Below are 16269 nucleotides of genomic sequence, written 5' to 3' on the forward strand. Positions count from 1 at the left end.
GGGAGCCGTCCGCTCGCAGGCAGGGGCAGGGCAAGGGGCGCGGGCGCGGGAGGGACGCCGGGCTCGCGGGCAGGGCAGCGGGAGGGCCGGTGCCGGCCGGGGGTCCCCGGGGCCCGGCGCGGGCGGAGCCCTGAGCGTGCCGTGTGCCCACAGCCCCCTGTACGACCAGTACTGCAGGGACCACTTCAGGGACGGGCACTGCGACCAGGGCTGCAACAGCGCCGAGTGCGAGTGGGACGGGCTGGACTGCGCGGAGCACGTGCCCGAGCGGCTGGCGGCCGGCACGCTGGTAGTGGTGGTGCTCATGCCGCCCGAGCAGCTGCGCAACCACTCCCTGCACTTCCTGCGTGAGCTCAGCCGCCTGCTGCACACGAACGTGGTCTTCAGGCGCGATGCCAGCGGCCAGCAGATGATCTTCCCCTACTACGGCCGTGAGGAGGAGCTGCACAGGCACCCCATCAGGCGCTCTGTGGATGGCGGGGCCGCGCTGCTCCCGGGCAGCGGGGTCGGGCGCCGGCGCAGGGAGCTGGACCCCATGGACCTCCGCGGGTGAGTGCGCTCCCGCGGGGCCCCTCCCACCCCCGCAGGCCGGGCCCTCCCCGACCGTCTGGGCCCCCCCCACCCTGGAGCGTCAGCGCTCTTCCCACTACATGGTGAAAGAGGCCCAGGACTTACGGGGCCTGTGAGGCATGAGGGGCAGAGACAGCATTCCCCCCGGGGCTCTTCACCCCCTGGCCCACGCCCTGGAGCCTGGGGTCAGCTCTCGGGGGAGGATCAGGCTCCTGACATCTCTTTCCTTCCGAGATGAGGAACAGGGAAGCTCGCGGCACCCAGGGGAGCCCCGGGGCCGGGGTTGGGGCGAGAGCTCTCTGGGGAGTGTCTGAGGAGCAGCCACGTGTGCCCTGCTGGGGCTGACGTGGTGGGCGGGCAGGGGCGCCGGCCACCTCCAGGGTTGCTCCTGTCCAGACCCAGCGCCCCGCCGCCCCAGGCTGCCCCCTCGGGTTCTGGGAGTGCCTCTGCCCCCGCCCATCAGGGTGATGCCACAGGGGCCAGAGCTGGTCCCTGGAGGCAGGGGGTTGGGTGGGCGCAGGGAGGAGGCTGGGGTCCGAGCCCCCTGACCCTGGCGCGCCCCCAGGTCCATCGTCTACCTGGAGATCGACAACCGGCAGTGTGTCCAGTCGTCCTCGCAGTGCTTCCAGAGCGCCACGGACGTGGCCGCCTTCCTGGGCGCACTCGCCTCGCTGGGCAGCCTCAACATCCCCTACAAGATCGAGGCCGTGCAGAGTGAGTGGCCCGCCCTGCTCGCCCAGCCACACTCCCTCGGGAGTGTTTGCGTGTCCTGGGCGGGGTCCGCCTGGGAGGGGGCCGTCTCCCGGCTCCCCTCCACGGTGCGCACGTTCTTCGTGCCATTCGCCACCCACGGGGGTGTCACGCCATCCAGGGTTTCGGGAGCGCTCTGCTGGCATTTTCCGCCCCGCACTCTCTGCCTCCCTGCAGTGACAGCTGTCAGCGAGGCTGGCCCAGGGGAACCAGCACATCCACCAGAAAGTGGGAGCCTTTTTCTCGCCCCACCCCTTCCTCCTGATTTTTCTTTGTTGGGTATTATTTCAAAATCATTACAGCTTTTTTTAAAAAAAAAAGAGAGAGAGAGAGAAAAGAATTGATCGGTGTCATGTGAAGTGTTGAAGTTTGTATCTCGAAAATCCCCCTAAATCCTTTGTCTTAACAGCTCAATGCAAGTGCAGTGATTTGAAGTTGGCTAATCCTTCTCCCTTAAAGGAGAAAAAAGTAAAAGCCGTCTCCAGATAGCCGGCTGGTGCAGGAGAGAATTTGGCGATAGTTTGCAATTCTGATTAATCGCGTAGAAAATGACCTTATTTTGGGGGGCGGGATGGAGGAGAGTGGGCGAGGAGGCGCCCGGCCGTGGAGCCAGTGCGCTGCCCCCGGCCGCCAGCCTGCCTGGTAGCTCGGCCTGATGTCCGGGCGCCCGCCCGCGGCCCCCGTGCCCGCAGGTGAGACGGTGGAGCCGCCCCCACCCCCGCCGCTGCACTTCATGTACGTGGCCGTGGCGGCCTTCGTGCTGCTCTTCTTCGTGGGCTGCGGGGTGCTCCTGTCGCGGAAGCGCCGGCGGCAGCATGGCCAGCTCTGGTTCCCCGAGGGCTTCAAGGTGTCGGAGGCCAGCAAGAAGAAGCGGCGGGAGCCCCTCGGCGAGGACTCCGTGGGCCTCAAGTTAGTGGACGTGGCCGCGGCATCCGGGGGACTTGCGGGAGACGGGGCTGCCCCCTGTGGACCCACGGGCCCCACCTCGGACGCCAGGCGCGGGCAGGGCGCCGGGGGTCTCCCGGGAGCCCCGCTCAGTCCCGCCTCCCCACCCCCTCACCCCCAGGCCCCTGAAGAACGCCTCAGACGGCGCCCTCATGGACGACAGCCAGAACGAGTGGGGCGAGGAGGGCCTGGAAGCCAAGAAGTTCCGGGTGAGTCGGGGCTCCAGGGCCCCGCCCCCGCCCCCGCCCCCGCCCCTCACCCCTCCCGGCCTCTTAGGACGTGGCCCTCTGTGCGACCCTCTTCCTTAGTTCGAGGAGCCCGTGGTCCTTCCCGACCTGGATGACCAGACAGACCACCGGCAGTGGACCCAGCAGCACCTGGACGCCGCTGACCTCCGCGTGTCCGCCATGGCTCCCACGCCACCCCAGGGCGAGGCCGACACCGACTGCATGGACGTCAATGTCCGCGGGCCGGGTAGGTGCCGCCGGCCCCCCGCACCACCCTCCGGGGCTCCACCCTGGGGCACCTGGCCGCTTCGGGCAGCCTGCTCTTCCCTGACCTCGTGACCCGCCTGCCCCCCTCCCCTGAGCCCTCGGGGTCAGTACCTGGAAGCTCAGCTTTGGGGGGATGAGACCTTGGAGCGGGTGGGGACCCCGGGGAGTCACTCAGCCTCCTCGCTGGCTCCCGCCTTGGGGTGACGGTCTCAAAACTCACTCCGCCCTCCGAGTTAATTTCTTGATCCAAAGCGCTTCTTTTGAGACACCCAAGGTGTTGGTTTCCTAACCACCCATTTCTTACGCGGTCTCTCTCCTGGGTGGGCTGTTGGTGAAGGTCTCGGGCAGGTCAGGGAGCGGAGCGGACGGCGTCTCTGTCGCCCACCAGCCCGCTGGAGCTGGACTTGGCTCTGCCCTCGGGGAGCCTGGATGGGCTGCGTTGGCCCCAGGCAGGGTGGCCTCCGTGGGCCACGTGTCCACAGGGCTGCCCGCCCACTGCGCACAGTTGTCACAGTCCCCGAGCAGCTGCTGGGGGCCAGCCTTCCTGACCAGGCCCCGCCCCTGTCCCGCCCCTGCAGACGGCTTCACGCCCCTCATGATAGCCTCCTGCAGTGGAGGGGGCCTGGAGACGGGCAAGAGCGAGGAGGAGGAGGACGCGCCTGCGGTCATCTCGGACTTCATCTACCAGGGCGCCAGCCTGCACAACCAGACGGACCGCACCGGCGAGACCGCCCTGCACCTGGCTGCCCGCTACTCGCGCTCTGACGCGGCCAAGCGCCTGCTGGAGGCCGGCGCTGACGCCAACATCCAGGACAACATGGGACGCACCCCGCTGCACGCGGCCGTGGCTGCGGACGCGCAGGGTGTCTTTCAGGTGGGCAGCCGTGCCCACGCCCTTCTGCTAGCTTGCGCCCGCCTTCCCTCCTCGCGGGTGGCCCCAGAGCCCTCATTCCAAGCGTGGCCAGAGCAGGGGCAGCTGGCGTCTTCCCCGCTTCCCCATCTCGAGCCTTTGCACCCTGAAGGGGGCCCGAGGCCGGGGAGAGCATCAAAGCCCTGTGTCGTCCTCGCGGGGGAGCCCGGCTAGCCGCGGTCCAGCAGGAGGCCGTGGGGACCTGCAGGAAGCAGGGCCTCCTCGCCTTCACCCAAGACAGGCTCCGTCCCCTGCGTCTGCCCCTCCCGCCCTGGCCCTCCCTCCCTGCTTCGGCCGGAGGCGTCGCCTCTGGCGGTGGGGAGAAGGGCTGGAGGCTGCTGTTTGCTGCCTGCAAACTGGGGGCTCTGGCCTTGCTGGGGGTCTCAGGACCAGGGTGGATTAGGGACTTGGATGCCTGGGCCTCTGGGGAGTGTCTCTGGCAGAGGGTGCTTTGAAAGCCGCCAGCTTGTCCCCCTGCCACAGACCAACCAGGCTCTGGGCAGTGCTGCTCTGCACAGACGGGCAGGTAAATGGGGCACAGACGGGGGTTTTAATTTAGTAATTTTTGACGTGTTGTCTTTCTATGGAAGTAAGAGATCAAGGACGATTTAAATGAGCCCCTGGAGGCAGGCCCTGGCGAGTTTGCTCTGGCAGCCTCTCTGGCGCTTAGAGACATAAATTCCCACGGGTGCTTGTTTCACAGGAGTTAGGCCCGTCCCGCACATGGCTTGGTCCCCAGCTCCCTTCACCCACCAGCAAACAGTGACCGTCCTTCTCATGGGTGCTCTGGCCCCGGCCCCTCTAGCGGTGGCTGGTGGTTCCCCCCCCCCCCGCCCCAACTCCATGGCCGTCCAGTCTCGCTGGGGCCACTTAGACCCCAGGAAGGGCTGCTTCCACATCAGGGATCGGATCCCAAGCATTTGTCCCAGGTGGGGGCCTCGCGCTCACACTGGCCAAGCCTGAGACCTTCCCTGTCGCCTAGATCCTCATCCGGAACCGAGCCACGGACCTGGATGCCCGCATGCACGACGGCACAACTCCACTGATCCTGGCCGCCCGCCTGGCCGTCGAGGGCATGCTGGAGGACCTCATCAACTCCCACGCCGACGTCAACGCCGTGGACGACCTGGGTGAGCCAGGCTGCGCCCAGCCCGAGGGGTGCCCACGGGCACCTGCTCCTCCCTAACCCGCCCTCTGCTTCCCCTGGCAGGCAAGTCCGCCCTGCACTGGGCCGCCGCGGTTAACAACGTGGAGGCCGCCGTCGTGCTGCTGAAGAACGGGGCCAACAAGGACATGCAGAACAACAAGGTGGGCCGGGCTGGCAAGTCACGTCCCCTGACACCCCTCTCTTCCGACGGGGGGACCCCCAAGCCGGTGACTTCAGCCCCTGGGCCTCAGCTCCCTAACCTGTAAAGTCCCAGGAGGACCGCCTGGCACACAGACGGGGACCCCTCAGCGAGTGCCTGTGTGTCGTCGGCTCTCCCTCCCTCCTTCCTACCGTATTTACGGGTCTCCTCTCAAGCACAGGGCGCGCATCCCCACGTAGCAAGTAAGCAGCTGCAGCTCTCCGCTCTCTGTCACTGTGACCTGGACCTCACCCCTGTCCTTGGCTGTCCCTGGGCGGAGTGGGGTGACCCAGATGGTCCACGTTGAGTCAAGAGGCTGGTGGGCGTGGGGGGCTCCATGCTGGGAGGCCCCCGGGGGTAAACGCGAGTGGCTACCTTCTCTGCCTGGACCGCCCCCTGGTCTCCCTCAGCGTTGCCACGGTCTGTGCCCTGAGGCTAAGGAGGCGCTTTCCTTCCTCCCCAACCCAGTCTGACCCCACGTCTCCTGAACTTGTCACTGGGCTCCTCTGTGTGTCCAGCCCCACCCCATACTTCACTGACCCCCGGTTGCATTTCAGACTGTCCTGGGGGAGGGGCGCAGGGGGCAGTGTTGGGCCCAGGAACTCCTGAGTCCGCGGTGGGGCAGAGACATGATCCCACCTCCCGTTGGGGAGACTCAGCCTCGGAGACGGAGGGGCTGGCCGAAGGGACTGCCGTGGCGTGGCAGCGTCCGTGGCCGAGGCCTGTGTGTACCAGGCAGGCACCATCAGGCTTCACCCCACATACACACAGCAGCCTCGGGGGCATATGCGGCATGTCCGCTGTACAGATGAGAAAACCAAGACCCAGGGACAGAGCTAAGATGTCAGGGTCCCTGGGGGACCATGTGGTGCCCACGGATGCACTTTAGGCATCCCCAAGCCCCTGAAATTGCGGCAGGGTTTGCGTCTGTGCAGGTTTGGAGGGAGGGGAGAGGGGCCACAGTCTGTTAGATTTCCTTTGGGGCCTATGACCCCTGGAAAGGTGAAGCTTTACTGATTTAGAATTTAGGATCCCACAGACCACCTCTGGGTGGGTCTCAGAAGATGTATTTAAGACCCTTTTTGTTAAGACATAACAGGCCAGGTAAAGGTAGCATGCTGGGGAAGGTCGAGATGAGCTGCGCCCCCCCCCACCGTGGCCGGGAGGAGGGGGCCAGACCGCCGGTCCCTCTGGTGACAGGTGACCTCCTCACCTGCCCCCGTCCATTCCCCCAGGAGGAGACGCCCTTGTTCCTGGCCGCCCGGGAGGGCAGCTACGAGACGGCCAAGGTGCTGCTGGACCATTTCGCCAACCGGGACATCACGGACCACATGGACCGTCTGCCCCGCGACATCGCGCAGGAGCGCATGCACCACGACATCGTGCGGCTGCTGGACGAGTACAGCCTGGTGCGCAGCCCCCCACTGCACGGCACGCCCACCCTGTCGCCCCCGCTCTGTTCTCCCAGCGGCTACCTGGGCAACCTCAAGCCCGCCGTGCAGGGCAAGAAGGCCCGCAAGCCCAGCACCAAGGGCTTGGCCTGTGGCGGCAAGGAGCCCAAGGACCTCAAGGCACGGAGGAAGAAGTCCCAGGACGGCAAGGGCTGCCTGCTGGACAGCTCGAGCGTGCTGTCGCCCGTGGACTCCCTGGAGTCCCCCCACGGCTACCTGTCGGATGTGGCCTCCCCGCCCCTCCTGCCCTCCCCTTTCCAGCCATCTCCCTCTATGCCCCTCAACCACCTGCCCGGGATGCCCGATGCCCACCTGGGCGTCAGCCACCTGAGTGTGGCGGCCAAGCCCGAGATGGCAGCGCTGAGTGGGGGTGGCCGGCTGGCCTTCGAGGCAGGGCCGCCACGCCTCTCCCACCTTCCTGTGGCTTCCGGCACCAGCGCGGTCCTGGGGGCTGGTGGCAGCGGGAGCTGCGGTGGGGCCGTGAATTTCACCGTGGGTGGGGCCGCAGGCTTGAACGGCCAGTGCGAGTGGCTGTCCCGGCTGCAGAATGGCCTGGTGCCGAGCCAGTACAACCCGCTGCGAGGGAGCGTGGCGCCGGGCACCCTGAGCACGCAGGCCCCTGCCCTCCAGCACGGCATGATGGGCCCGCTGCACGGAGGCCTGTCTGCCACCGCCCTGTCCCAGATGATGAGCTACCAGGCCCTGCCCAACACGCGGCTGGCCGCCCAGCCTCACCTGGTGCAGCCTCAGCAGCAACAGCAGAACTTACAGATGCAGCCACCGAACATGCAGCCGCAGGCACCGCAGCCACACCTCAGCGTGGGCTCGGCCACCAGTGGCCACATGGGCCGGAGCTTCCTGGCGGGGGAGCTGAGCCAGGCGGACGTGCAGCCCCTGGGCCCCGGCAGCCTGGCGGCACACACCGTCCTGCCGCAGGACAGCCAGGTCCTGCCCACGTCGCTGCCGGCCGCGCTGGCCCCGCCCATGACCACCGCCCAGTTCCTGACGCCCCCCTCCCAGCACAGCTACTCCTCCCCCGTGGACAACACCCCCAGCCACCAGCTGCAGGTGCCCGAGCACCCCTTCCTCACCCCGTCCCCAGAGTCCCCCGACCAGTGGTCCAGCTCATCGCCACACTCCAACATCTCCGACTGGTCCGAGGGCATCTCCAGCCCGCCCACCAGCATGCCGTCCCAGATCGCCCACGTTCCTGAGGCCTTTAAATAAACAGCCGGCTGCCCCCAGGGACCCTGTGCTTCCTTTCCCAAGCCCTGCTGGACGTTCGCGTGCGCTCCGTGGATGTCGGGGCCGACCAAAGGAGCTTTTTTTCAGAAAATGTGTCTTTATACAAAATAAGAGGACAAGGATTTTTAATTTTTTTTTCAGTATTTATTTATGTACTTTTATTTTACCTGGAAACACTGTCTTTTTATTTATATGTACTGTTTTGTATATCACCAGGTAGCAACTTTTATCTGCTCCAAGAAAATAAACTAGTTCTCAATCGTGATTTCCCTGCTTAGGATAAAGATTCCTAGGTGTTTGTAAAACATAAACAAAGATTCATGATTTCCAAATGCCATTTATTTATTGATTTCCTTTTTTTTTTTTTTTAATCCGAAAAGAAATGTCAGAGAAGGGAGGTTTTTGAGCCAGCATTGTTCAAAGAGCTCCCGGGGTGCCTGGGCCTGCTGCCGTTTCCCCACAGAGCCCCCTCACCCCTCCTCCAAAGCCAGACCACTCCCCGACCCCCGCTCCCAGGACCACCTGCGTTTTGCGAGAAGACGCATCTAGAGATAGAAAAGCAGACCCTTTACTCCTTTGGCACATGGGTTAATTTGCATCTAAAATAGGAAAGTAACGTGAAATGATGTGTTTTATGCGTTTTGGTATTCTTTTAAATGACTTTTTTAAAACATGCTTTTAAAAATGTGTTCTTGGGGTATACCAAGGGTACATTTCATGGTACCAATCATGAATCTTTGTTTCGGGTTCAGTGTTACGTAGTTGTTCGTTGGTCTTGTGAGTTCTTGTTCTTTCTGGAGGCTCCCAGGCCCCCCCGCCACTGATATTTAAGCATCGTGCGGAGTGAGAAGTCAGAGGTGTGGTACCCACCTTGGACCCCACGTTGGGGAGGCCTACCCCTATCTGGGGAAAGACACTGCCTGGGCCACCCCGTTGGAGGCGTCTCAACTTGAACTGCGTCTCCCAGGTTCAGCGAAAGATGGACTGGTGCTCCTGGGGCCCGAGCGCTGATGGGCCCTGTTTTTATAGGAGACTTGGAAGAACATGGTTGTGTGCAGCCTCGCTGCTCAGAGACCCTCGTACCAGGGCCCGGCGAGGCTCAGTGGGGCGCTTGGGGCACCGGGAGCCTGCTTGCGGGCCACCCCTCCCGGTTCGGGGGGGGCATGTGCCCGGGGGAGGGAGCAGATTCTTACATTATCAAGTATAAGCCTGTGGCAGAGTAAATGTCTGTAAATACATTTCTAAAGGGGGATTTTGTTTAAGAAATCTGATTGAACAAATCTGTCAGGGGTCATGTTGGTAAGGGATGTCAGAACCCAGGCCCCACGACCTGACCTGCAGCTGCCGAGCCGTAGCTCCTGAGAGCAAAGCCAGGGAGGGTCCTGCTGCCCACCGTGCTCGGGCAGCTGCTCGGGCCTCGCCAGGCACAATGTTGGGCCACCCCTAGTGGGCATGACCAGACACTTCCTAAGATGTTGCTTCTTACTGTGTTTTATAAAATAGAGTGTAGTTTACATGAAAAGGAAACTTTTTAAAAAAGTTATCTACATGCAAAACTGCAGGTGATGAAAATGATGTATTTTTTTTCATCTTTTTTGTTAGCTAATTTGCAATAAAAATGATTCTGATGGTCGTCCAGATTTTGCTAAACTTGGCTGTGGTGCTGGCTTGCTTTCTGAGAGCGAGGAAGAGCAGGGCACTCTGCTCTGAAGTACCTCCTGATGGGAGAGCGGTGGTGAGACCGCCCAGCCCTGGCCCGTGTCACTCTGTCCGCTTGGAAGGTGTCCAGTGTCCCTGTCTACCACGGGGAGGCAGACACCCCACAGGGAGCTGGGCACATACAGCCCGACACCAGGCTCCGGGCTCTCCCATCTGTCTGGGCCACGGAGGGCGAGGCACCACTGACCAGCCTGGGGACCACGGCCCGGGGCCGCTGCAGGAAAGAGGGGCACAGGGAGGGGCCGGGAGGCCACGGGAAGGAGTCCAGACCCTAGCGTGAGGTCAGAGGGAGCCACAGGAACATACGAGCAGGGGCACCATGGGGGTGACCCCAAGGGGTGCAGGCTGGGCAGAACCATTGGCTTAGGAATCCTGAGTTGGGCCATCAGATGCCCACGTGGGCCTCTCCTCGTCCCTCCTGCCTGTGCGCCTCCTCCCACCTGGCCTGGGCCCTCCTCTCACCTGGCCCCACCTCTTCTCTACCTGAGCCCACCCCTTCTCTACCTGGCCCCGCCCCCAGGCCAGTGGCTTCAAACCAGATTTTGTTTTAATGAAAAAAAATTTTTTTAAACTTTATTTATTTTTTGTCTGTGTTGGGTCTTGGTTGCTGCGCGCAGGCTTTCTCTAGTTGCGGCGAGCGGGGGCTGCTCTTCATTGTGGTGTGCGGGCTTTTCATTGCGGTGGCTTCTCTTGTTGCGGAGCACGGGCTCTCGGCGCGTGGGCTTCAGTAGTTGTGGTGCACGGGCTCAGTTGCTCCGCGGCATGTGGGATCTTCCGGGACCAGGGATCGAACCAGTGTCCCCTGTATTGGCGGGAGGATTCTTAACCACTCTGCCACCAGGGAAGTCCCCAAACCAGAATAACAGAGAGTCCGGTGACCCCCTTCCACTACAAAGTGCCGCCTGCCCCTGGGCCTGGCCTATCCAGGCACAAAGGTGAACCCAAGGTTTCCTCACTGAGTTCAGATGCTTCGTTCCTGGGACAGGAGGTTCTGGGAAGTGGAATATGGCAAGTGGCTGAATTTTCATGTTCGGGGGGCGGTACTCAGCCTGAATTCTGCCCAAAGAACACCCACACCGCAAAATTACACTCCTAGGCGTACACTTGAGAAACGTGAAAACAGACTCACACAAGTGCATCTACACACGTGCTCACAGCAGCCAAGAGGTAGGAACAACCCAAATGCCCATCAGCTGCCAAATGGATGAACCAGATGTAGTAGGCCCACACTGTGACGGTTAATTTTATGTGTCAGCTTGGCTGGGGGGCCATTTGGCCAAACGTGAGGGTGTTTCTGGATGAGGTTAGCACTGGAATCTGTGGGCTGAGTAAAGCAGACACCGCACCCCCCCTCCATGCGGGGGGGTCTCACCCAATCAGGTGAAGACTTGAATAGAATGAAAAGGTTGAGTAAGAGGGCCGCCCTCCTGCCGACCACTAGAGCTGGGACATCAGTCCTGTCCTGCCTTCGGATTTGCACTGAAGCATCAGCACCCATGGTCTCGAGCTGCTGACCCCAGATCTGGGGACTTTGGAGCCCCCAGATCGTGTGAGTCAATTCTTTGTAATCAGTTTCTTTATGTATTGATACATCCTGTTGGCTCTGTTTCTCTGGAGAACCCAGACTAAATACACATAGGATGGAATATTATTCAGCCACGAAACAGAATGAAGCTACCGACACCTGCTACAGCCCAGCTGAAACTCAGAAACATCACGCTGAGCAAGAGAAGCCAGAGGCTAGAGGCCGCACACCGTATGGCTGCATTGGTATGGCACATGCAGACCAGGTAAACCCATAGAGGCAGCACGCAGATGAGTGGTTCGCAGGGCCGAGGGCAGTGGGGGATGGGAAGCGACTGCCCAGTGGGGCTGGGCTGTTACACTGGGTGATGAAATGCTTTGGAACTTGATAAAGGTGGTGGTTGCACATTTTTAATGTATTAAATGCCACTGAATTTGCTGTAAAATGATTAATCTTATGTTCTATGAGTTTTACCTCAATCCTTTTTTTTTTTTTTTTTTTTGCGATACGCAGGCCTCTCACTGCTGTGGCCTCTCCCGTTGCGGAGCACAGGCTCCGGACGCGCAGGCTCAGCGGCCATGGCTCACGGGCCCAGCCGCTCCATGGCAGGTGGGATCTTCCCGGACCGGGGCACGAACCCGTGTCCCCTGCATCGGCAGGCGGACTCTCAACCACTGCGCCACCAGGGAAGCCCGTGGAATACCAATCAATTATTTTTTTAAAAGAAAGAACTCCTAGCAGTGTTTGAACTCCCAAGAAGTTCAATGGGGCTGTGGGATTCCCACAGATGCAGCAGGACGGGCCTCAGGGGACCCATGGGTCATGAGGAGCGCCTCTCTGCTACCCAAATCTTTGGGGCCCTCAGCAGCAAGGAGAAGGCTGCCATCTCATGTTTGAACGGGGCATGCCTGGAACCTGGCCCTGCCCATCGCTTTGCTGGCAAGGTCCTGGGGGGAGGGGCAGCTGCGGCCACAGAGCAAGGGCTCTGCCCTCCCCTGCCCGAACCTCCCCTGACCCTCAGGTATTCAGCCCTCAGCCGCCCCCAGGCTCGGAAGCACTGGCAGAGGTTCTGCAGACCCCAGGGTGCCCACCGGACGCTGAGAGGGAGTGTGCAACCCACCCGTTTGTCCCACTGGGACCTGAACCTGCTCCCGCTGCCCCGGCTCCCCTGCCGACTGGCCTCCCTCCAGCTCGCCCTTCTCATCCTGGACGTACAGCCCGACTCGGCCTGCTCTGCCGGCCCCGCCTTTGAAGGACCCCCGCCTGGCCACCATGCACCTCCCAGGGAGGACACAGCCCCTCCCTCGAGGCTAAGCTCACCCAAGACCCCCCTAGCTTTTTGGGGGTCTGTCCTGGGATGAACTGTGTCCTCCCAAAAGTCATGTGTTGAAGGCCTAGCTCCCTGGACCTCAGAACGTAGCCGTGTTTGGAGATGGGTCTTTAAAGAGGTGATTAAGGCAAAGTGAGGTCGTTAGGGTGGCCCTTAGCCAATGTGACTGGTGTCCTCGTACGAAGAGGCGGTCGAGACACAGACATTCACAGAGGGAGGAGTGAAGACCCAGGGAGAGGGCGACCACCTCCCAGCCCAGGAAAGAGGCCTCAGGAAGTCAACCTCGCCAACACCTTGATCTAGGCCTGCAGCCCCCAGAACTGTGAGAAATGAATTTCTTTTAAGCCACTGGCCTGTGATACCTTTTTTTTTTTGGACCACGTTGTACGCTTGTGGGATAGTAGTTCCCCGACCAGGGATCTAACCTTGGTCCCGGCAGTGAAAGGGCTGAGTCCTAAGCCCTGGACCGCCAGGGAATTCCCTGTGGTACTTGCTCTGGCAGCCCTAGCTGACTAACAGAGCATACCTCTCAAGTGCCACATGCATGTGCACATCCCCAGCAGCCCCAGCCAGCGGGCCCTGGTGAGGCCTTGGTTCCCTCCCCCTCCTCAGCATGTCACTCCTCAGGGATCTGGAGGCTTGCACTTTTCAACATGCAAAACACATGAGGTTGACACAGAGCTGCCAACCCCAAGCCACCCTCCTGATGCTTCCTTCCCTCCTGGCTGCTTGTGGTCAGGGGCCGTTGGGGGGGCGGGACCTTCCTCAAAGCATCCAGGGTGGCTCAGAGCAGCACCGTCCAACAGAAAGGTAATGAAAGCCACATGTGCATTTCAAAGACTTTAGCAGCCACATTAAACATAAAAAGAAACCAGTGAAGTTTATTTTAATAATATAATTTAGTTAATCCAATAGATCCAAAATATTATCACCTCAGCCTGTAATCGACATAAACAGTTAATGGGATATTTTACATGCTTTTTTGGGGGGTAGGAGGGGGGAGACTGTGTCTTTGAAAGCCCATGTGCGTCCCAGGCTTACAGCACACCTCAGTTTGGACTGGTCACAGCCCCAGGTGCTTGACCAGCACACGTGCGCACAGACCCCACGTCGGACGGCACGGATTCAGACCGTCACGGTGGCCCCTCGGCACCTCTCAGCCCTGCAGGAAAGCCTGAGGCCCATCACTGGCGTGGGGTCTGCTCCACCTTGTCCCTGTGTGAGCCCCAAAGAAGGCTCTGCACCCCTCTGGCCAGAGCAGAGACAGGACGCGTGGGCGAGGAGGGACAGCATTAGGGCCCACAGATAAACAGACTGGCAGGGCTACTCCACACCAAGAAGTGAGCAGAGTGTCTCCGGCCTCCGCGCTGCTTGCGGGCCATGGGCCGCACTGGCTCTCTTCGCTGAGAAAGACTCGCTTCCAGAGAATGTCCGCGGTAAGACCGCGCTTAGCTGCGAAGCTGACGTCCACCCTGCCGCGGCTTCCGATCCCGTCACGGGCTGATGACAAATCCTTTGCGGGTCAGCCCGATCCAGAAACCACACCCAGGAGCCCTGCTGGAGCGGGGCAGAGCTGTCAGTGGACAGAGATGGAGAGCTTCCTACACTCACTTTTTGTGATGGGGCCCCGGGCACAACAGCAAAGGATTATTCTGTTAAAGTATTTCATTCAGAAACCTGAACAATGTGGTCCAGATTGACCCCAGGGCAAAGGGAGACCCAGAAGCACTGTGTCCCGAAGGGTGTTTGACGGGTTTTGGGTCAGAGCATCCTTTCCTGCAGGACCTCTCAGGCTTTGAAATGATGGTGTGGACCGTGCATCTCCAGGAGGGAGCGCATGCGCACTGGTTCCCAAACGGACTCACCTATCACAGATGAAGGGGCGACCTCGGCTGGACATGGGTCAGGACATGCTACTCCTAGTGACTCCATCTTCCGGATGATTCAAGAAGCCACACTGGTTGCTGCCGTGCTTCCCGATCTGCGTCCCTTGTGTCTCCACCTTCCCGGTCACAGCTGTTGCAGCGCAGGCAGGTGACTTGTCTCCGAGACTGTGTCTCAGGGGTAACGTGGGAACTGCTCTGAGCCAACCTCCTGGACTTGTGGTGGGGCCAGGACCTGTCAGGTTGCCAACGTAAAGCTCCTGGCATGAGGTAAGGACTCAGAAATGGCACGGAGTTCTACAGCTGCGTTCCCTGCGCTGCCCCGGGGAAGCGTGTGCTCGCTCAAGCCAGGCAGCAGTCTCTTTCGGGACATGTGACCGCCCCCATTCAGGACGGAAAAACCCAGGCTCGACGAGGTGACAGTCTGAGCTCCAGAAACGTTATTTCTGTGTAACACAACAGATGCTGCGTGCGAAGGGCCTCAGAGTTACATTGTTCACTTTTTCACACACCCTCGAGTGTGTGGTCCTTCCTGAATCACACGGTGATGCGTTATCAATACTTATTATGAATCTATAGTTGTGTATAGATTCACGATGTTCACTGCAAATCTCTGTGCAGGCACACCTCAGAGATATTGTGGGTTCAGTTCCAGACTCCTGCAATAAACTGAATATCACACTAAAGGAAGTCACATGAATGTTTTGGTTTCCCAGTGCATGTAAAATTTATGTTTACACTAGACTGTAGTCTATTAGGTGTGCAATAGCATTAGGTCTAAAAAACAATGTACAAACCTTAATTAAAACATACTTTATTGCTAAAAACTGCTGAGCATCCTCGGAGCTTCCAGTGAGTCAAAGTAATAACCTCAAAGATTACTGACCACAGACACTGTAACAAATATAATAATAAAGAAAAAGTTTGAAATATTGCGAGAATTACCAAAATGTGACACAGAGACAGCAAGCGAGCAAACGCCATTGGAAAAATGGTGTCCATAGACGTGCTTGACACAGGGTTGCCACAAACCTTCAATTTGTAAAAAACACGCAGTATCTGTGAAGCACAATAAAATGAGGTGTGCCTGTACCAGAGCTTTTGTCACCCTGTTTTGGCATCTCTTCCATTTAAAAAACAAGTCTTGGGACTTCCCTGGTGGTCCAGTGGTTAGGACTCCACGCTTTCACTGCCAAGGGCGTGGGTTCAGTCCTTGGTCGGTGAACTAAGATCCCACGCCTGGTTGGGGAACTAAGATCCCGCAAGCCATGCCCAAAACAAGACAAACAAAATCAAAACGAGCCTTAGAAAAGTGTGTAACGTTGGGACTTCCCTGGTGGTGCAGTGGTTGAGAATCCGCCTGCCAATGCAGGGGACACGGGTTCAAGCCCTGGTCCGGGGAGATCCCACATGCCACGGAGCAACTAAGCCCATGTGCCACAACTACTGAGCCTGTGCTCTAGAGCCCGCGAGCCACAACTACTGAGCCCATGTGCCACAGCTACTGAAGCCCATGCACCTAGAGCCCGTGCTCCGCTACAAGAGAAGCCACTGCAATGAGAAGCCTACGCACCGCAACGAAGAGTAGCCCCCGCTACAACTAGAGAAAGTCCACATGCAGCAACGAAGACCCAACGCAGCCAAAAATAAATAAATAAATTTTACAAAAAAGAAGAAGAAAAATGTGTGACCGTAAGTAGGTTACTTATTCCTCACCAGCCATTTCCTTACCTGTAAAATGAAAGAAAGAGAAGGACACTGCCCTGAAGCGACATCCCCCCACCCCTACACCCTGGCCACCCCTGGCTCAGGGCCTCCCCAGCGACCAGCGACCTAGTGGGTGAGGGATGATGCCGAGGCTAGATCCAGCCCCCATAGCTGTGAGGATTACATCACTGAGCACAGCGCTCGAGAAATCCACATCTGCTGCTGTTCCATGAAGCTCGACTCCGGGAGGATTTACGGAGCACCTCTTGTGGTCCGCAGGACCCACCACCCTCTGGGGTCCAGAAATGAACAACTCCCCCAGAGAGGGCTGCAGTCTGGGCGTGCTGCAGGGAGCCAAACGTTTTCCTCTGGCTGCCCGGATGCCCAGAGATCC

The 16269-nt window shown here is 59.9% G+C and overlaps 1 protein-coding gene across 1 annotated transcript in view; it reads left to right on the forward strand.

Annotated features, from left to right (window-relative positions):
• NOTCH1 (notch receptor 1) overlaps positions 1–9344 on the forward strand; it is a 47061-nt gene extending 37717 nt beyond the window's left edge. The window contains exons 26-34 of the mRNA XM_082621215.1: positions 154–549; positions 1136–1284; positions 2013–2229; positions 2387–2474; positions 2574–2739; positions 3338–3633; positions 4652–4799; positions 4880–4977; positions 6251–9344. Coding sequence (XP_082477341.1) covers positions 154–549; positions 1136–1284; positions 2013–2229; positions 2387–2474; positions 2574–2739; positions 3338–3633; positions 4652–4799; positions 4880–4977; positions 6251–7693 — 3001 coding nt within the window. The 3' untranslated portion in view covers positions 7694–9344. The remainder of the gene's footprint in view (positions 1–153; positions 550–1135; positions 1285–2012; positions 2230–2386; positions 2475–2573; positions 2740–3337; positions 3634–4651; positions 4800–4879; positions 4978–6250) is intronic.
• The last annotated feature ends 6925 nt before the right edge of the window (positions 9345–16269 follow it).

The sequence above is a fragment of the Mesoplodon mirus genome (assembly GCF_964341445.2).
Source record: "Mesoplodon mirus genome assembly, chromosome: 1".
Lineage (NCBI taxonomy): Eukaryota > Metazoa > Chordata > Mammalia > Artiodactyla > Ziphiidae > Mesoplodon > Mesoplodon mirus.